This window comes from Panulirus ornatus, chromosome 53 (assembly GCF_036320965.1).
Source record: "Panulirus ornatus isolate Po-2019 chromosome 53, ASM3632096v1, whole genome shotgun sequence".
NCBI lineage: Eukaryota > Metazoa > Arthropoda > Malacostraca > Decapoda > Palinuridae > Panulirus > Panulirus ornatus.
In genome coordinates, this window is record NC_092276.1 from 11,732,251 (window position 1) to 11,754,803 (window position 22,553).

General features: G+C 39.3%; 1 protein-coding gene across 1 annotated transcript in view; it reads right to left on the reverse strand.

Annotated features, from left to right (window-relative positions):
* LOC139765250 (tetratricopeptide repeat protein 33-like) overlaps positions 1-17,063 on the reverse strand; it is a 39,486-nt gene extending 22,423 nt beyond the window's left edge. The window contains exon 1 of the mRNA XM_071692586.1: positions 16,520-17,063. Within this exon, the coding sequence (XP_071548687.1) occupies positions 16,520-17,024 (505 nt within the window). The 5' untranslated portion in view covers positions 17,025-17,063. The remainder of the gene's footprint in view (positions 1-16,519) is intronic.
* Positions 17,064-22,553: the final 5,490 nt, after the last annotated feature.

Below are 22,553 nucleotides of genomic sequence, written 5' to 3' on the forward strand. Positions count from 1 at the left end.
TATATATACGTTGAGATGTATTGGTATGTAAATGTGCGTGTGTGGGCTTTAATGTATATACATGTGTATATGGGTGGCTTGGGCCATTCTTTCTTCTTTTTCCTTGCGCTACCTCGCTAACGTGAGAGACAGCGACAAAGTATGATAAATCAATAAATTTATGCAAGTGAGAACTACTTAGAAAGGAAGTCGATTTGTATGTAGCATTTATGGATCTGGAGAAGGCATATAATAGAGTTGATAGGGACGCTCTGTACAAGGTATTGATAATATAAGGTGTGGGAGGCAAGTTGCTAGAAGCAGTGAAAAGTTTTTATCGAGGATGCTATGCATGAGTACAAGTAGGAAAAGAGGAGAGTGATTGGTTCTCAGTGAATATTGGTTTGTAGCATTGGTACGTGATGTCTCCATGGTTGTTTAATTTGTTTATAGGTGGGGTTGTTTGGAAGGTGAATGTAAGAGTTTTGGAAAGAGGGGAAAAGTATGCAGTCTGTTATGGATGAGAGAGCTTGGGAAGTGTCAGTTGTTGTTCGCTGATGATACAACGCTGGTGGTTGATTCAGGTGAGAAATGCAGAAGCTGGTTACTGAGTTTGGTAAAGTGTGTGAAAGAAGAAAACTGAGAGTAAATGTGGATAAGAGCAAGATTATTAGGCACAGTAGGGTTAAGGGACAAGTCAAATAGGAGATAAGTTTGAATGGAGAAAAACTGGAGGAAGTGAAGTGTTTTACATATATGGGAGTGGATTTGGCAGTGGATGGAACCATGGAAGCGGAAGTGAAACATAGGGTAGTGGAGGTGGCGAAAGTTCTGGGACAGTTTAAAAATGTGTGGAAGTCGAGAGCGTTATCTTGGAAAGCAAAGATGGGTGTTTGAGGGAACACTGGCTCCTACAATGTTATATGGTTGCTCGGTTTTGGTTATAGATAGATTTGTGCGGAGGAGGGTGGATGTGCTGGAAATGAGATGTTTGAGGACATCCACCCTCATCCGCACACCTCTATCTGTAGCTCACGCCTATCAACTATATAACAGTGTTGGAACCAATATTCCATCAAACATACCCATTTTTGATTTCCGAGATAATGTTTACACCTAATAAACATTTTTCAACTCTCCCAGAATTTTCGGCCCCTCCCCTACCCTTGACTCACTTCCGGTTCAATGGTTTTTTATCGAGGATGTAAGGCATGTGTACGTGTAGGAAGAGAGGAAAGTGACTGGTTCTCAATGAATGCTGGTTTGCAGCAGGGGTGCGTGATGTCTGAATAGTTGTTTAATTTGTTTATAGATGGAGTTGTTAGGGAAGTCAATGCAAGAGTTTTGGTAAGAGGGGCAAGTATGCACTCTGTTGTGGATGAGAGAGCTTGGGAAGTGAGTCAGTTATTGTTCGCTGATTTGGGTGAGAAACTGCAGAAGCTGATTACTGAGTTTTATTAAGGTGTGTGAAAGAAGAAAGCTGAGAGTAAATGTGAATAAGAACAAGGATATTAGGTACAGTAGGGTTGAGGGACAAGTCAATTGAGAAGTAAGTCTGAATGGAGAAAAACTGGAGGAAGTGAATTGTTTTAGATATCTGGGAGTGGATTTGGCAGCGGATGGAATCATGGAAGCGGAAGTGAATCATAGGGTGGGGGAGGTGGAGAAAGTTCTGTGAGCGTTGAAAGATGTGTTGAAGTCGACAACGTTATCTTGGGATGCAAAAATGGGCATGTTTGAAGGAATACTGGTTCCTAAAATGTTATATGGTTGCGAGGCGTTGGCTATAGATAGAGTTGTGCGGAGGAGGATGGATGTGCTGGAAATGAGATATTTGAGGACAATATGTGGTGTGAGGTGGTTTGATCTAGTAAGTAATGAAAGGGAAAGGGACATGTGTGGTAAACAAAAGAGAGTGGTTGAGAGAGCACAGGAGGGTGTTTTGAAATGGTTTGGTCACATGGAGAGAATGAGTGAGGAAAGATTGACAAAGAGGATATATGTGTCAGAGGTGAAGGGAACGAGAAGTGGGAGACCAAATTGGAGGTGTCAGTTTCTGATATCAGGAACAATGTAGATCTAGTCAACAAGCTAAACAATGTCAATGCTAATTTTGATTTCAAACTAGTTAGCTTTGATGTTTCCTCACTTTTCACCAAAGTTCCAGTTGTTGATCTTTTAGAATATCTATTTTATGTTTTGGATAATATTTATTTACCAGTTTCAAAGTATGTTTTCACTGAACTGATAAAATTGTGTATAAAAGACTGTGTATTTCAATTCATTGGGGATTATCATTCTCAAACATTTGGTATGGCAATGGGGAGCCCTCTTTCACCTATACTAAGTAATCTTTATATGGAATTTTTTGAAACAAAATTACTAAAGGATATCTTACTTTCTAATGGAATTTGGTTTAGGTATGTAGATGATTTTCTTTGTGTTTGGCCAACAAATGAAAATTTACAAATATCTCTCCCTTACTTAACAATGTAGTACCTTCCATCAAATTTACTGTAGAAAATGAAAATAATGGTATGTTACTATTTTTAGATTGCATGGTCCATAGGCAAGGAAACAAGTTTAAGTTTAGCATATACAGAAAACCCACCAATGTATGCTCATATCTCCATTATTACTCATATCAACATGAGAGAATTAGATTATCATAATTTCAATCTATGTTCCTTAGGGCATTACGTATTTGAGTCCAGCGTTTATTGATGATGAGTTTGAGAAGATATATTCTATTGGATCTAAGTTAAAGTACCCTAGATCTTCCATTGATAAATCCCTTAAGTTAGCAAAGAAAGCATTTCATAGAGTTGAGCCCAAACCTTCCATTGACACCAAGAATCTTTTATTTCTTCCTTTTAATAATAATTTCATTCTACTTCCCATGTTGCTTAAATCCTTAAATGTAAATGCATCCTTTAGCAACAATAACTATAAAGAATAGCTTAATTAGGAATTCACCAGAAATTTCTCTTGAATGCATCTATAAAGTGCCGTGTGGAAATTGCGATAAATTTTATGTTGGTCAGACTGGTAAGGATCTTTCTGTTAGTCTTAAGCAACATAAATTGAGTATAAGAACGGGACAAGAATCAAATGCCTTTTTTAATCACGTTAAAAACTATGATAATTGTATTGACTGGAGCAATGCCATATCAGTTATTAACTCTAATTCTATTAGTACGAGAAATATCATTGAGTCTTCTATTTCAAATAGACGAGGAATTATAATCTTAATATTAGTGATGGTCTATACAAATTAGATAACTTTATTGTTGATAAGATTTGTAAAATGATAAGTTGTATGTTTTCGACAATCACATGTTTACCGAATGGCGTGGTAGCTTCGTCTCTTCGATGTATATCAACTGACTTATATTTCTCTCTTTTTTCTCCCCTGATAATGTGATTATTATTACACGAAAGATCGCTTGGGAGCTTATAGTGTTTCATCTTCCCCGTGTACTCATTGGAATATCTTGATCACGCGCGAAATTGTGATCTTTTCCAATATATATATATATATATATATATATATATATATATATATATATATATATATATATATATATATATATATATATATATATATATATATACTTATTTATTTTATTTATTTTGCTTTGTCGCTGTCTCCCGCGTTTGCGAGGTAGCGCAAGGAAACAGACGAAAGAAATGGCCCAACCCCCCCCCCCCATACACATGTATATACATACGTCCACACACGCAAATATACATACCTACACAGCTTTCCATGGTTTACCCCAGACGCTTCACATGCCTTGCTTCAATCCACTGACAGCACGTCAACCCCGGTATACCACATCGCTCCAATTCACTCTATTCCTTGCACTCCTTTCACCCTCCTGCATGTTCAGGCCCCGATCACACAAAATCTTTTTCACTCCATCTTTCCACCTCCAATTTGGTCTCCCTCTTCTCCTTGTTCCCTCCACCTCCGACACATATATCCTCTTGGTCAATCTTTCCTCACTCATCCTCTCCATGTGCCCAAACCACTTCAAAACACCCTCTTCTGCTCTCTCAACCACGCTCTTTTTATTTCCACACATCTCTCTTACCCTTACGTTACTCACTCGATCAAACCACCTCACACCACACATTGTCCTCAAACATCTCATTTCCAGCACATCCACCCTCCTGCGCGCAACTCTATCCATAGCCCACGCCTCGCAACCATACAACATTGTTGGAGCCACTATTCCTTCAAACATACCCATTTTTGCTTTCCGAGATAATGTTCTCGACTTCCACACATTCTTCAAGGTTCCCAGGATTTTCGCCCCCTCCCCACCCTATGATTCACTTCCGCTTCCATGGTTCCATCCGCTGCCAGATCCACTCCAAGATATCTAAAACACTTTATTTCCTCCAGTTTTTCTCCATTCAAACTTACCTCCCAATTGACTTGACCCTCAACCCTACTGTACCTAATAACCTTGCTCTTATTCACATTTACTCTTAACTTTCTTCTCTCACACACTTTACCAAAGTCAGTCACCAGCTTCTGCAGTTTCTCACATGAATCAGCCACCAGCGCTGTATCATCAGCGAACAACAACTGACTCACCTCCCAAGCTCTCTCATCCCGAACAGACTTCATACTTGCCCCTCTTTCCAAAACTCTTGCATTCACCTCCCTAACAACCCCATCCAGAAACAAATTAAACAACCATGGAGACATCACACACCCCTGCCGCAAACCTACATTCACTGAGAACCAATCACTTTCCTCTCTTCCTACACGTACACATGCCTTACATCCTCGATAAAAACTTTTCACTGCTTCTAACAACTTGCCTCCCACTCCATATATTCTTAATACCTTCCACAGAGCATCTCTATCAACTCTATCATATGCCTTCTCCAGATCCATAAATGCTACATACAAATCCATTTGCTTTTCTAATTATTTCTCACATACATTCTTCAAAGCAAACACCTGATCCACATATCCTCTACCACTTCTGAAACCACACTGCTCTTCCCCAATCTGATGCTCTGTACATGCCTTCACCTTCTCAATCAATACCCTCCCATATAATTTACCAGGAATACTCAACAAACTTATACCTCTGTAATGTGAGCACTCACTCTTATCCCCTTTGCCTTTGTACCATGGCACTATGCAAGCATTCCGCCAATCCTCAGGCACCTCACCATGAGTCATACATACATTAAATAACCTTACCAACCAATCAACAATACAGTCACCCCCTTTTTTAATAGATTCCACTGCAATACCATCCAAACCTGCTGCCTTGCCGGCTTTCATCTTCCGCAAAGCTTTTACTACCTCTTCTCTGTTTTCCAAATCATTTTCCCTAACCCTCTCACTTTGCACACCACCTCGACCAAAACACCCTATATCTGTCACTATCATCAAACACATTCAACAAACCTTCAAAATCCTCACTCCATCTCCTTCTCACATCACCACTACTTGTTATCACCTCCCCATTTGAGCCCTTCACTGAAGTTCCCATTTGCTCCCTTGTCTTACGCACTTTATTTATCTCCTTCCAGAACATCTTTTTATTCTCCCTAAAATTTAATGATACTCTCTCACCCCAACTCTCATTTCCCTCTTTTTCACCTCTTGCACATTTCTCTTGACTTCCTGTCTCTTTCTTTTATACATCTCCCACTCAATTGCATTTTTTCCCTGCAAAAATCGTCGAAATGCCTCTCTCTTCTCTTTCACTAATAATCTTACTTCTTCATCCCACCACTCACTACCCTTTCTAATCAACCCGCCTCCCACGCTTCTCATGCCACAAGCATCTTTTGTGCACTCCATCACTGATTCCCTAAATACATCCCATTCCTCCCCCACTCCCCTTACTCCCATTGTTCTCACCTTTTTCCATTCTGTACTCAGTCTCTCCTGGTACTTCCTCACACAAGTCTCCTTCCCAAGCTCACTTACTCTCACCACCCTCTTCACCACAGCATTCACTCTTCTTTTCTGAAAACCCATACAAATCTTCACCTTAGCCTCCACAAGATAATGATGAAACATCCCTTCAGTTGCACCTCTCAGCATATTAACATCCAAAAGTCTCTCTTTCGCGCGCTTGTCAATTAACACGTAATCCAATAACGCTCTCTGGCCATCTCTCCTACTTACATACGTATACTTATGTATATCTCGCATTTTAAACCAGGTATTCCCAATCACCAGTCCTTTTTCAGCACATAAATCTACAAGCTCTTCACCATTTCCATTTATAACACTGAACACGCCATGTACACCAATTATTCCCTCAACTGCCACATTACTGACCTTTGCATTTAAGTCGCCCATCACTATAACCCGGTCTTGTGCATGAAAACCACTAAGACAATCATTCAGCTGCTCCCAAAACACTTGCCTCTCACGATCTTTCTTCTCATGCCCAGGTGCATATGCACCAATAATCACCCATCTCTCTCCATCAACTCTCAGTTTTACCCATATTAATTGAGAATTTACTTTCTTATATTCTATCACATACTCCCACAACTCCTGTTTCAGGAGTACTGCTACTCCTTCCCTTGCTCTTGACCTCTCACTAACCCCTGACTTTACTCCCAAGACGTTCCCAAATATATATATATATATATATATATATATATATATATATATATATATATATATATATATATATATATATATATATATATATATATATATATATATATATATATATATATATATATATATATATATATATATATATATATATATATATATATATATATATATATATATATATATATATATATATATATATATATATATATGTGTGTGTGTGTGTGTGTGTGCTGGAAAGGATCACAATTTTGCACATGGTCAAGATATTCCTATGAGTCCACGGGAAAAATGAAACACGAAAAGTTCCCAAGTGCACTTTCGTGTAATAATCACATCATCAGGGGAGACACAAGAGAGAAATATAACAGTCAGTTGATATACATCGAAGAGACGAAGCGAGGACGCCATTTGGTAAACATGCAATCACATGTTTACCAAATGGCGTCCTAGCTTCGTCTCTTCGATGTATATCAACTGATTGTTATATTTCTCTCTTGTGTCTCTCCTGATGATGTGATTATTACACCAAAGTGCACTTGGGAACTTTATCGTGTTTCCTTTTCCCCGTGGACTCATAGGAATATATATATATGTATATATATATATATATATATATATATATATATATATATATATATATATATATATATATATATATATATATATGTATATAGTTTACATAATTCTATTTAACAGATAATTTTCATATACATGAGGCTCGACATGTTTCGTGGAAACAATCCATCTAATCAGGAGCCAATACTTTAACAAGCTGTTTAAATTCAACATTACATTTGGTTCCCACCGTACAACACCAATTGCTCTAGGCCAAGCACTGTCTGCTTTGTCTTTGTAAGTGAGAGTGGTTAAGAATGGTCAGGTGGCAGGGGTTGACCTGGATAGCTGGATGTCATGAATAGCCTTTCTTATATTTTCATGTTTTTTTCAGTTCTCTTATAATGATTATGTTGATGCTAGGATGAGATTTAAAATTGCCTGGGAACAAATGAAAGTTCTTAGTATTAGCAATTAAGAAAGATTCAATGCCGTTGCGTGTGGCATAATCATCAGAGGGGTATAAAATAACGGGATTTTCAAGATCGGTGGCGTGACCATTTTCATGACAATGTTTAGCGATCGCATTTTCTTGGTCATCCCTGCGTACCGAATGTCGATGCCAATAGCTCCTCTCCGTTATAGTCTTACCGGTCTGGCCTATATAAATACTTTTACATGCTTTGCATTTGACGGCGTAAACACTCTCAGTTGTTGCATGAATAGGCTTATTATTTATCAAGGTCTTGTTGATGGTGTTATTGTACTGGAAAGCAACATCACAAGAATTGTTTTTAGAGCATATATTGAATTCGCTAATTTGGGAGAATAGGGCATCTGTAAACTTTTAGATTTATCCTTATTTGTCACATTTTTGTTCCAAGAAGCATGAAAAGTCTTCCTTGCTCTCCAGTAAACCTTGTTCACAAACCAATTGGGATAACATAACTGCCTAAAGAGACGTCTTATATGACTACACTCATGTACCAGGCCTATTGGATCAAACTTCCGTAGTGCTCTTAAAAACATAGACATAACTACAGGCATTATTACAGAAGGATCATGTATTGAGATATAATGAATATAACTCTCAAAGTTGGTAGGCTTCCTGTAAATTTTAAAGGACGAATGACCAGATTCTCTCTCTATCAACATATTTTGAAAGGGCAGTTTGCCATCTTTTTTCCATTCCATCCTGAATTGGATGGTGTAATGGATGTTATTTATTAAAGAAAACTTCACGATCTTAGGAGGATGGCCACAAGGACCACACATCATCCAGTATCTAAACCAGACTTTCGGGTGATTATTGATTGATGTTGACATTTTAGTCTCAACATATTCCATAGATGAATTACTAAAACTCAGACTAAGAGGGTTTTGTGGCAAGACCAAATTTCTGTCTATGAAAATTACCTTCATCATCTTGCCATGACATAGGATTGTTTTTATGGATGTCTGTGGAGTAGTGGGTGGCAATGCCGTCTGTGACGAATTCACATTCCATCTGGGGTCAAGCCCGCATAGGTTTGAGTCCCGTTCTACAAAGGAATTCAAACAACAGACCATTGGGTCCCTTCAAGGCTGCTTGTGATTGTTTAATACCTGAAACTTACAGATACATACAGATATTTCAAATCTTAAAATCCTGTAGATTGTTCATAAAACTAAAGAGGCGCAAATGATGTTAGTATTGGTCTTGAGAAATGCTTTCAAGTCTATTCTTAAACGTATCTACGGTACTGCTTTTAACCACTCCTGATTAGTAAACCATTCTGGATAATAACAAATCGGTAAGGGAAAAGCGCTTCACCTCATTAGAAGTAAAGATCGAGCTTATCAAAGCCTTTGATAATTTTGAACAACTGTTTTACATTACCACTTGAATTCCTTTACAAATTAGATAGATCTGATTCGTTTAGTCGGCTCTCTTCGGACTTGATTATCAGTCAGCGGGTCATCTTGGAAGTTCCTCTCTCCGTTTTTTAAGTCTTTTTCAAGTCGGGTGACCAAGACCCAATATAACCTTCAACATGAGGACGTAGCAATGATATATACAGAGAAAAGATGATTTTCTGATGTTCTGTTTACTTGGCTTTAGGTCGCCTGAGATTACTAGGTCCAAGACTTTACCATTTACTTAATGCAGTCCAAGACTTCGTACTGGAACTTACCTTAACGTTATCTTCCGATATGTAAACATTTTTCACTGATCCTTAGTTTGTCTACCTCAGTTTGAAACTGTAGACCTTCACTTTGCTAAAGACGTATTTCCCATCATACTATCATCTATGCATTTTGATATCCTACGATTCAACCCATTACTGATATCATTAACATACGTGTGAATGAGAACCCGTACTAAGACTGATCCTTGTGGTACACCACCTGTTTCTCTAACCATTCCGAGGCTGTTCACTGAAGTACAACCTCACTAATAATACGTAATGTAAATTTGCTAGTATGTATTGAAAGTTTTTAAAAAATCTACATACATGACATCAATTGCTTTACTTTCATCATACTTGCCATTCATATCATAAAAAGAATCAAGGAGAATTGTCAGACAAGCAATTTCGTCGAAAACTATGCTGAAAATCGTTTATTAAGTGGTGGCCTTCTACATGGTTTATAGTTTCCCTCGAATGATGGTTTCCATAGATCTGTCAACTACAGACGTTAAGCTGATTGAACGATAGTTTCCGAGCAATTTCTTGCTTTATATTCTCTAAGACTGGTGTTATATTTGCAAACTTTCATTCCTCTGGGACTTTCCTCGAAACAAGTGGATTATTGCAAACATCTGTTAAGGGCTTAACTATCTCATTTACGTCTCTTTAATTGTCAGGGCATAAAATTTATCAGGCCCTGTGTTTTCGTTTTCATCTCTTGCGTATATTCATGATTTCATATGCATATCTTAACCTTTTATGTTAATTTGTTACAGAACATATTCCCTTCATATATGTAAATTTGGAACATAACTCGACTCTGATTGTAAATACAGATGATAAGAAAATTATTAGTGATTTTTGCCATGGCTCCGTTGTCTTGAACCAAGTCACCGTTTTCCGTAATCAATAGACCAATTAACTGGGCAATGACACTCGTCATTTTGAAATTATCGGCTATATACAATACTCACTAGGATTTACTTCGTCGTATGACTTCGTTCCCGTACAGAAATTGACATTATTCATCCAATCATGTTAGTTATTGGTCTGTTTGAGCTTCTGAGCCTCACATGGCTTTAGTATGAAAAAAGAATAACTTCATAAGTAGTCACCTGTGTTGGAATTGACACAGGCCAGCCTAATCTCTCGACCACCACGTCACAATCCTTGGTCTCAACTTTACGACTTATTCTTTTTATATATATTTTATATTTATTTATTTTGCTTTGTCGCTGTCTCCCGTATTTGCGAGGTAGCACAAGGAAACAGAAGAAAAAAATGGCCCAACCCACCCCCATACACATGTATATACACACACGTCCGACACACGCAAATATACATACCTATACATCTCAATGTACACGTATATATACACACAGACACATACATATATACCCATGCACACAATTCACACTGTCTGCCTGTATTAATTCCCATCGCCACCTCGCCACACATGGAATTCCATCCCCCTCCCCCCTCATGTGTGCGAGGTAGCGCTAGGAAAAGATAACAAAGGCTCCATTCGTTCACACTCAGTCTCCAGCTGTCATGCACTAATGCCCAAAACCACAGCTCCCTTTCCACATCCAGGCCCCACACAACCTTCCATGGTTCACCCCAGACGCTTCACATGCCCTGATTCAATCCACTGACAGCACGTCAACACCGGTATACCACATCGATCCAATTCACTCTATTCCTTGCCCGCCTTTCACCCTCCTGCATGTTCAGGCCCCGATCACTCAAAATCTTTTTCACTCCATATATATAAGTATATGTATATATATATATATATATATATATATATATATATATATATATATATATATATATATATATATATATATATATATATATATATATATATATATATATATATATATATATATATATATATATGTATATATATATATATATATATGTACATATATATATATATATATATATATATATATATATATATATATATATATATATATATATATATATATATATATATATATATATATATATATATATATATATATATATATATATATATATATATATATATATGTACATATATATATATATATATATATATATATATATATATATATATATATATATATATATATATATATATATATATATATATATATATATATATATATATATATATGGTTCTCAGTGAATGTAGGTTTGCGGCAGGGGTGTGTGATGTCTCCATGGTTGTTTAATTTGTTTATGGATGGGGTTGTTAGGGAGGTAAATGCAAGAGTTTTGGAAAGAGGGGCAAGTATGAATTCTGTTGGGGATGAGAGAGCTTGGGAAGTGAGTCAGTTGTTGTTCGCTGATGATACAGAGCTGGTGGCTGATTCATGTGAGAAACTGCAGAAGCTGGTGACTGAGTTTGGTAAAGTGTGTGGAAGAAGAAAGTTAAGAGTAAATGTGAATAAGAGCAAGGTTATTGGGAGGTGAGTTTGAATGGAGCAAAACTGGAGGAAGTGAAGTGTTTTAGATATCTGGGAGTGGATCTGGCAGCGGATGGAACCATGGAAGCGGAAGTGGATCATAGGGTGGGGGAGGGGGCGAAAATTCTGGGGGCCTTGAAGAATGTGTGGAAGTCGAGAACATTATCTCGGAAAGCAAAAATGGGTATGTTTGAAGGAATAGTGGTTCCAACAATGTTGTATGGTTGCGAGGCGTGGGCTATGGATAGAGTTGTGCGGAGGAGGATGGATGTGCTGGAAATGAGATGTTTGAGGACAATGTGTGGTGTGAGGTGGTTTGATCGAGTGAGTAACGTAAGGGTAAGAGAGATGTGTGGAAATAAAAAGAGCGTGGTTGAGAGAGCAGAAGAGGGTGTTTTGAAGTGGTTTGGGCACATGGAGAGAATGAGTGAGGAAAGATTGACCAAGAGGATATATGTGTCGGAGGTGGAGGGAACGAGGAGAAGAGGGAGACCAAATTGGAGGTGGAAAGATGGAGTGAAAAAGATTTTGAGTGATCGGGGCCTGAACATGCAGGAGGGTGAAAGGAGGGCAAGGAATAGAGTGAATTGGAGTGATGTGGTATACCGGGGTTGACGTGCTGTCAGTGGATTGAATCAAGGCATGTGAAGCGTCTGGGGTAAACCATGGAAAGCTGTATAGGTATGTATATTTGCGTGTGTGGACGTATGTATATACATATGTATGGGGGGGGGGGGTTGGGCCATTTCTTTCGTCTGTTTCCTTGCGCTACCTCGCAAACGCGGGAGACAGCGACAAAGTATAATAGAAAAATAAAAATAATGATATATATATATACATATATATATATATATATATATATATATATATATATATATATATATATATATATATATATATATATATATATATATATATATATATGTCTCCCGCGTTTGCGAGGTAGCGCAAGGAAACAGACGAAAGAAATGGCCCAACCCACCCCTATACACATGTATATACATACGTCCACACACGCAAATATACATACCTACACAGCTTTCCATGGTTTACCCCAGACGCTTCACATGCCCTGATTCAATCCACTGACAGCACGTCAACCCCGGTATACCACATCGCTCCAATTCACTCTATTCCTTGCCCTCCTTTCACCCTCCTGCATGTTCAGGCCCCGATCACACAAAATCTTTTTCACTCCATCTTTCCACCTCCAATTTGGTCTCCCTCTTCTCCTCGTTCCCTCCACCTCCGACACATATATCCTCTTGGTCAATCTTTCCTCACTCATTCTCTCCATGTGCCCAAACCATTTCAAAACACACTCTTCTGCTCTCTCAACCACGCTCTTTTTATTTCCACACATCTCTCTTACCCTTACGTTACTTACTCGATCAAACCACCTCACACCACACATTGTCCTCAAACATCTCATTTCCAGCACATCCACCCTCCTGCGCACAACTCTATCCATAGCCCACGCCTCGCAACCATACAACATTGTTGGAACCACTATTCCTTCAAACATACCCATTTTTGCTTTCCGAGATAATGTTCTCGACTTCCACACATTCTTCAAGGCTCCCAGAATTTTCGCCCCCTCCCCCACCCTATGATCCACTTCCGCTTCCATGGTTCCATCCGCTGCCAGATCCACTCCCAGATATCTAAAACACTTCACTTCCGCCAGTTTTTCTCCATTCAAACTCACCTCCCAATTGACTTGACCCTCAACCCTACTGTACCTAATAACCTTGCTCTTATTCACATTTACTCTGAACTTTCTTCTTTCACACACTTTACCAAACTCAGTCACCAGCTTCTGCAGTTTCTCACATGAATCAGCCACCAGCGCTGTATCATCAGCGAACAACAACTGACTCACTTCCCAAGCTCTCTCATCCCCAACAGACTTCATACTTGCCCCTCTTTCCAAAACTCTTGCATTTACCTCCCTAACAACCCCATCCATAAACAAATTAAACAACCATGGAGACATCACACACCCCTGCCGCAAACCTACATTCACTGGGAACCAATCACTTTCCTCTCTTCCTACACGTACACATGCCTTACATCCTCGATAAAAACTTTTCACTGCTTCTAACAACTTGCCTCCCACACCATATATTCCTAATACCTTCCACAGAGCATCTCTATCAACTCTATCATATGCCTTCTCCAGATCCATAAATGCTACATACAAATCCATTTGCTTTTCTAAGTATTTCTCACATACATTCTTCAAAGCAAACACCTGATCCACACATCCTCTACCACTTCTGAAACCACACTGCTCTTCCCCAATCTGATGCTCTGTACATGCCTTCACCCTCTCAATCAATACCCTCCCATATAATTTACCAGGAATACTCAACAAACTTATACCTCTGTAATTTGAGCACTCACTCTTATCCCCTTTGCCTTTGTACAATGGCACTATGCACGCATTCCGCCAATCCTCAGGCACCTCACCATGAGTCATACATACATTAAATAACCTTACCAACCAGTCAACAATACAGTCACCCCCTTTTTTAATAAATTCCACTGCAATACCATCCAAACCCGCTGCCTTGCCGGCTTTCATCTTCCGCAAACCTTTAGTACCTCATCTCTGTTTACCAAATCATTTTCCCTAACCCTCTCACTTTGCACACCACCTCGACCAAAACACCCTATATCTGCCACTCTATCATCAAACACATTCAACAAACCTTCAAAATACTCACTCCATCTCCTTCTCACATCACCACTACTTGTTATCACCTCCCTATTTGCGCCCTTCACTGAAGTTCCCATTTGCTCCCTTGTCTTACGCACTTTATTTACCTTCTTCCAGAACATCTTTTTATTCTCCCTAAAATTTAATGATACTCTATCACCCCAACTCTCATTTGCCCTTGTTTTTCACCTCTTGCACCTTTCTCTTGACCTCCTGTCTCTTTCTTTTATACGTCTCCCACTCAATTTCATTTTTTCCCTGCAAAAATCGTCCAAATGCCTCTCTCTTCTCTTTCACTAATACTCTTACTTCTTCATCCCACCACTCACTACCTTTTCTAATCAACCCACCTCCCACTCTTCTCATGCCACAAGTATCTTTTGCGCAATCCATCACTGATTCCCTAAACACATCCCATTCCTCCCCCACTCCCCTTACTTCCATTGTTCTCACCTTTTTCCATTCTGTACTCAGTCTCTCCTGGTACTTCCTCACACAAGTCTCCTTCCCAAGCTCACTTACTCTCACCACCCTCTTCACCCCAACATTCACTCTTCTTTTCTGAAAACCCACACAAATCTTCACCTTAGCCTCCACAAGATAATGATCAGACATCCCTCCAGTTGCACCTCTCAGCACATTAACATCCAAAAGTCTCTCTTTCGCGCGCCTGTCAATTAACACGTAATCCAATAACGCTCTCTGGCCATCTCTCCTACTTACATACGTATACTTATGTATATATCGCTTTTTAAACCAGGTATTCCCAATCATCAGGCCTTTTTCAGCACATAAATCTACAAGCTCTTCACCATTTCCATTTACAACACTGAACACCCCATGTATACCAATTATTCCCTCCACTGCCACATTACTCACCTTTGCATTCAAATCACCCATCACTATAACCCGGTCTCGTGCATCAAAACCACTAACACACTCATTCAGCTGCTCCCAAAACACTTGCCTCTCATAATCTTTCTTCTCATGCCCAGGTGCATATGCACCAATAATCACCCATCTCTCTCCATCAACTTTCAGTTTTACCCATATTAATCGAGAATTTACTTTTTTACATTCTATCACATACTCCCACAACTCCTGTTTCAGGAGTACTGCTACTCCTTCCCTTGCTCTTGTCCTCTCACTAACCCCTGACTTTACTCCCAAGACATTCCCAAACCACTCTTCCCCTTTACCCTTGAGCTTCGTTTCACTCAGAGCCAAAACATCCAGGTTCCTTTCCTCAAACATACTACCTATCTCTCCTTTTTTCACATCTTGGTTACATCCACACACATTTAGGCACCCCAATCTGAGCCTTCGAGGAGGATGAGCACTCCCCGCGTGACTCCTTCTTCTGTTTCCCATTTTTTAGAAAGTTAAAAAAATACAAGGAGGGGAGGATTTCTGGCCCCCCGCTCCCGTCCCCTCTAGTCGCTTTCTACGACACGCGAGGAATGCGTGGGAAGTATTCTTTCACCCTATCCCCCGGGATAATATACATATATATATACACATACACACACATACACACACACACGCACATATACACACACACACACATACATATATATACATATGAAAAATGTAAGAAACAATTTAGAAAACTGAAACTTCTAGCTTGAAATGAAATGAAAAAATGAATGTCACATAATGGTTCAACCTCTGGCTATGGAAAAAGGAAATGTTTAATATATTTACACAAACGTCAATAGTAGTTCTCATCAATTTAACCACTGTATCAATAAGCTTCAATGTCTAAGCTACATTTTTTCCAATTTCACTATTTTCTTGTCAAAACACCATGTATGAAAGCTATCACTCCAGTAACACAACTATAAACATTTACTTCCCCTTTAAAAAAAAGTTCTGGGGAAGTCTGTCTCGATACACTGCGGGACACTCTACCACCTGGCGAGGTTTGTGTTGCGATGGTTCTTGATTCACAAATTTACTCTCCTAAATTTGCCAAAAAGTTGTAAGTGGAGATGTGGTTGTACATTTCATTAATGTCCTTTACCTGTCTGTAGGTCTTCTCGCCACAATTCCTGTTCATCTGGACAGATGTGAACAGCACGGGAAAAGGTTTTGACTGCCTCAGCCACTTCTCCGAGTCCCAACTGTGCCCGCCCAAGTGTTTGCAATCCCACCCACCAATTTGGACACAATTTCACAGCAGACTCTGCCGACTTTAATGCGTGAAACACTTCACCCACCTGCATATAAGCTTGCGCCATCATTTCATGAATGGTATGATCATCTGGTGTTAATGCAAGAGCAGCATTCCACCTTCCAATGGCAGCCCACCAACGTTCAGCTTCAGCAAGTGTTACTCCTTCATTACTTAGGCGTCGAGCCTTTGCCTTTTCATCTTCTAATTGCAAAACCTTGGGTCGTTTCGTTGCTGTTAACCAGTCAATATCTGGATCTCTGGTTTCATCTTTCTCTTCAGCATTCTCTTCAGTAACGACAGTTGATTGAGGTTTAGATAACCCAGTCTTTCTTTTCCATCCAAATGCCTGCATCTAAGATTCCTCAGCGGTGACTGTAACTACCCGCATATATATATATATATATATATATATATATATATATATATATATATATATATATATATATATATATATATATATATATATATATATATGTATATATATATATTTTCTTTTTTTTGTCGCTGTCTCCCGCGTTTGCGAGGTAGCGCAAGGAAACAGACGAAAGCAATGGCCCAACCCACCTCCATTAACATGTATATACATTCGTCAACACACGCAAATATACATACCTACACAGCTTTCCATGGTTTACCCCAGACGCTTCACATGCCCTGATTCAATCCACTGACAGCACGTCAACCCCGGTATACCACATCGATCCAATTCACTCTATTCCTTGCCCTCCTTTCACCCTCCTGCATGTTCAGGCCCCGATCACTCAAAATCTTTTTCACTCCATCTTTCCACCTCCAATTTGGTCTCCCACTTCTCCTCGTTCCCTCCACCTCCGACAAATATATCCTCTTGGTCAATCTTTCCTCACTCATTCTCTCCATGCGACCAAACCACTTCAAAACACCCTCTTCTGCTATCTCAACCACGCTCTTTTTATTTCCACACATCTCTCTTACCCTTACGTTACTTACTCGATCAAACCACCTCACATCACACATTGTCCTCAAACATCTCATTACCAGCACGTCCATCCTCCTGCGCACAACTCTATCCATAGCCCACGCCTCGCAACCATACAACATTGTTGGAACCACTATTCCTTCAAACATACCCATTTTTGCTTTCCGAGATAATGTTCTCGACTTCCACACATTCTTCAAGGCTCCCAGAATTTTCGCCCCCTCCCCCACCCTATGATCCACTTCCGCTTCCATGGTTCCATCCGCTGCCAGATCCACTCCCAGATATCTAAAACACTTTACTTCCTCCAGTTTTTCTCCATTCAAACTTACCTCCCAATTGACTTGACCCTCAACCCTACTGTACCTAATAACCTTGCTCTTATTCACATTTACTCTGAACTCTCTTCTTTCACACACTTTACCAAACTCAGTCACCAGCTTCTGCAGTTTCTCACATGAATCAGCCACCAGCGCTGTATCATCAGCGAACAACAACTGACTCACTTCCCAAGATCTCTCATCCCCAACAGACTTCATACTTGCCCCTATTTCCAAAACTCTTGCATTTACCTCCCTAACAACCCCATCCATAAACAAATTAAACAACCATGGAGACATGACAAACCCCTGAAGCAAATCTACATTCACTGAGAACCAATCACTTTCCTCTCTTCCTACACGTACACATGCCTTACATCCCCGATAAAAACTTTTCACTGCTTCTAACAAGTTGCCTCCCACACCATATATTCTTAATACCTTCCACAGAGCATCTCTATCAACTCTATCATATGCCTTCTCCAGATCCACAAATGCTACATACAAATCCATTTGCTTTTCTAAGTATTTCTCACATACATTCTTCAAAGCAAACACCTGATCCACACATCCTCTACCACTTCTGAAACCACACTGCTTTTTCCCACTCTGATGCTCTGTACATGCCTTCACCCTCTCAATCAATACCCTCCTATATAATTTACCAGGAATACTCAACAAACTTATACCTCTGTAATTTAAGCACTCACTCTTATCCCCTTTGCCTTTGTACAATGGCACTATGCACGCATTCCGCCAATCCTCAGGCACCTCACCATGAGTCATACATACATTAAATAACCTTACCAACCAGTCAATAATACAGTCACCCCCTTTTTTAATAAATTCCACTGCAATACCATCCAAACCTGCTGCCTTGGCGGCTTTCATCTTCCGCAAAGCTTTCACTACCTCTTCTCTGTTTACCAAATCATTTTCCCTAACCCTCTCACTTTGCACACCACCTCGACCAAAACACCCTATATCTGCCACTCTATCATCAAACACATTCAACAAACCTTCAAAATACTCACTCCATCTCCTTCTCACATCACCACTACTTGTTATCACCTCCCCATTTGCGCCCTTCACTGAAGTTCCCATTTGCTCCCTTGTCTTACGCACTTTATTTACCTCCTTCCAGAACATCTTTTTATTCTCCCTAAAATTTAATGATACTCTCTCACCCCAACTCTCATTTGCCCTTTTTTTTCACCTCTTGCACCTTTCTCTTGACCTCCTGTCTCTTTTTTTATACATCTCCCACTCAATTGCATTTTTTCCCCTGCAAAAATCGTCCAAATTCCTCTCTCTTCTCTTTCACTAATAATCTTACTTCTTCATCCCACCACTCACTACCCTTTCTAATCAACCCACCTCCCACTCTTCTCATGCCACAAGCATCTTTTGCGCAATCCATCACTGATTCCCTAAATACATCCTATTCCTCCCCCACTCCCCTTACTTCCATTGTTCTCACCTTTTTCCATTCTGTACTCAGTCTCTCCTGGTACTTCCTAACACAAGTCTCCTTCCCAAGCTCACTTACTCTCAGCACCCTCTTCACCCCAACATTCACTCTTCTTTTCTAAAAAGCCATACAATTCTTCACCTTAGCCTCCACAAGATAATGATCAGACATCCCTCTAGTTGCAACTCTCAGCACATTAACATCCAAAAGTCTCTCTTTCGCGCGCCTGTCAATTAACACGTAATCCAATAACGCTCTCTGGCCATCTCTCCTACTTACATACGTATACTTATGTATATCTCACTTTTTAAACCAGGTATTCCCAATCACCAGTCCTTTTTCAGCACATAAATCTACAAGCTCTTCACCATTTCCATTTACAACACTGAACACCCCATGTATACCAATTATTCCCTCAACTGCCACATTACTCACCTTTGCATTCAAATCACCCATCACTATAACCCGGTCTCGTGCATCAAAACCACTAACTCACTCATTCAGCTGCTCCCAAAACACTTGCCTCTCATGATCTTTCTTCTCATGCCCAGGTGCATATGCACCAATAATCACCCATCTCTCTCCATCAACTTTCAGTTTTACCCATATCAATCGAGAATTTACTTTCTTACATTCTATCACATACTCCCACAACTCCTGTTTCAGGAGTACTGCTACTCCTTCCCTTGCTCTTGTCCTCTCACTAACCCCTGACTTTACTCCCAAGACATTCCCAAACCACTCTTCCCCTTTACCCTTGAGCTTCGTTTCACTCAGAGCCAAAACATCCAGGTTCCTTTCCTCAAACATACAACCTATCTCTCCTTTTTTCACATCTTGGTTACATCCACACACATTTAGACACCCAAGTCTGAGCCTTCGAGGAGGATGAGCACTCCCCGCGTGACTCCTTCTTCTGTTTCCCATTTTAAAAAGTTAGAAAAATACAAGGAGGGGAGGATTTCTGGCCCCCCGCTCCCGTCCCCTCTAGCCGCCTTCTACGACACGCGAGGAATGCGTGGGAAGTATTCTTTCACCCCTATCCCCAGGGATGATATATATACATATACATATATATACATAATTGAAGTAATAATGATAATAATAAATGATCATTCATATATAATGAAACTTATTTACATTTTCCATGGTGTAGAAAATAAGATAGAAATCTCGTCCAAGAGCAAATCTGTAATTCTATACAAACATAGAACTAAAAAGCCGTTAAGAAATTTAAGCCTAATTTAACTCTCGGCCATCATGTCCAAATTTGTTACCTACATTTGATGTCTGAGTGGTACTTTTAATTCATGAGCATTGCATTAACCCTTACAGGCCAGGTAAAAAGTCGTCATGTCTATTAATGTTCCCGGGTTTAGCGTTCCTATTTCCATATTGTTATGTAAAAAAGATATTTTTGAGGACACAAGCGGCAACATATACACATTTATCCAACAGGTAAGTAAAACTCTAATGATGTATACGTTTTCAGTCAAGGATACAGTCTGTATCAAGCCTCCAGCATGGAATGTTTAGAATGATTTTCTGAAAGAGAGTTTTTTTCGGCCTTAACTAGCCTCATTCTCTTTTATTTGCAAATGGCGCTTATCAGCGGACCGCATAACATGAATGCATAAACCAGCCTTATTCATAAAACTAATTATGACTGCCTCTGAGAACATGGAGTATTTTGCAGGTCATTAGGATCCCTAGTTTGAATGAGAGAGAGATAGAGATAGAGAGAGAGAGAGAGAGAGAGAGAGAGAGAGAGAGAGAGAGAGAGAGAGAGAGAGAGAGAGAGAGAGAGAGAGAGAGAGAGAGAGAGAGAGAGAGAGAGAGAGAGAGAGAGAGAGAGAGAAGGGGGGTAGTGTATATCTACCTACAAAAGCCTCAGAAGAGATTTTGCCATGATGGTATGGCTTGCATGATGAGTACTACTGTTCCTCTGTTACATAATGATCTATCATGAGTTCATCTGGGACTGAATTAAGCCACAAGTCAAGGTGTTTCTTTTATACGTTTCTCTAGTTGTTCCATGCAAGTTTCTTATTTCTCCTGCCAGACTTTTTGCTTTCTGGATGATCTGTCAAATATTATTTTCTGATTTATTTTCGGTATGTTCCATGGGAATCAAGTGGTTAATGTCATGTTTATTACGTTTTCCTTAAGAGTTTTAGTATGTTGCCAAGTATAGATTATCACATAACTTTTTGTTCTTCTTGTTTATGTATCTTTAGTTGTTTCAGCCTTTCGTTGTGATTCATATGTCCCATTTCCTTGATTTTTTTCTCGTGAATTGCATACAAATTCTCTCCAACTTGCTTAAATCGATTTGTTTTATTGTTGACCATACGACAAAGCGATTATCTTATTTTGCTACGTATATATACATTGCAACATTTTCATCAACAGTGTTCTGGTAGCTTTCAAAAAATCATACCACTCACCTTTTGCCTCTTTAGTGCTTTTATTGTAAATACATTAATTTGATTATAGTTGTTCTATTGTAATGACACCTAAATTTTTACATTTACCTCACTTCCTCTCGCTTTCATCTATTGGGCCTGAATACGGTGCTACCAATATATCCTTATATGCCCAAGTTTATCTTCCCTGAATTCCTTCAGGTTCACATCTATTTGCATCATCCGTCTAGGTAATTTTGCATCTCCATTTGATTAGCTTGCGATACAGTAATTTTGCTTACTCTAATGTCATCAGCAAAGCTCCTTACTCTGCTTTCTTATACTGCACCTCTCGATGTTTGAGACATCCCAGATAGAATATATTGTTCCTCAGGCGGGAATAAGTCCTTTAGCTAGTGTTCTGAATCTTTGCTTTGTTCAGTATTTGGCAACACTCTTCAATACAATTCTGTATTTTACTTTGTTAGTTGCCTTTGGAAAATCAGTATCTATGCTCTCTCCTCCTGATTAAACTTCATATATGTTATCGAGACGAGTTATCAACTGGGTTTAGACAATCATTCCTGATGTACATCTGTGTTGGCCTTCGATCATGATATTAGCCGTTGTTCAGAAAATGTTCTCATATGTGGCTTTTCATCACTCCTTCAAAGACTTTCACAGCTCAGGTTTTGGCTTGGATCCTTCTTCGTGTATTAGTATTACA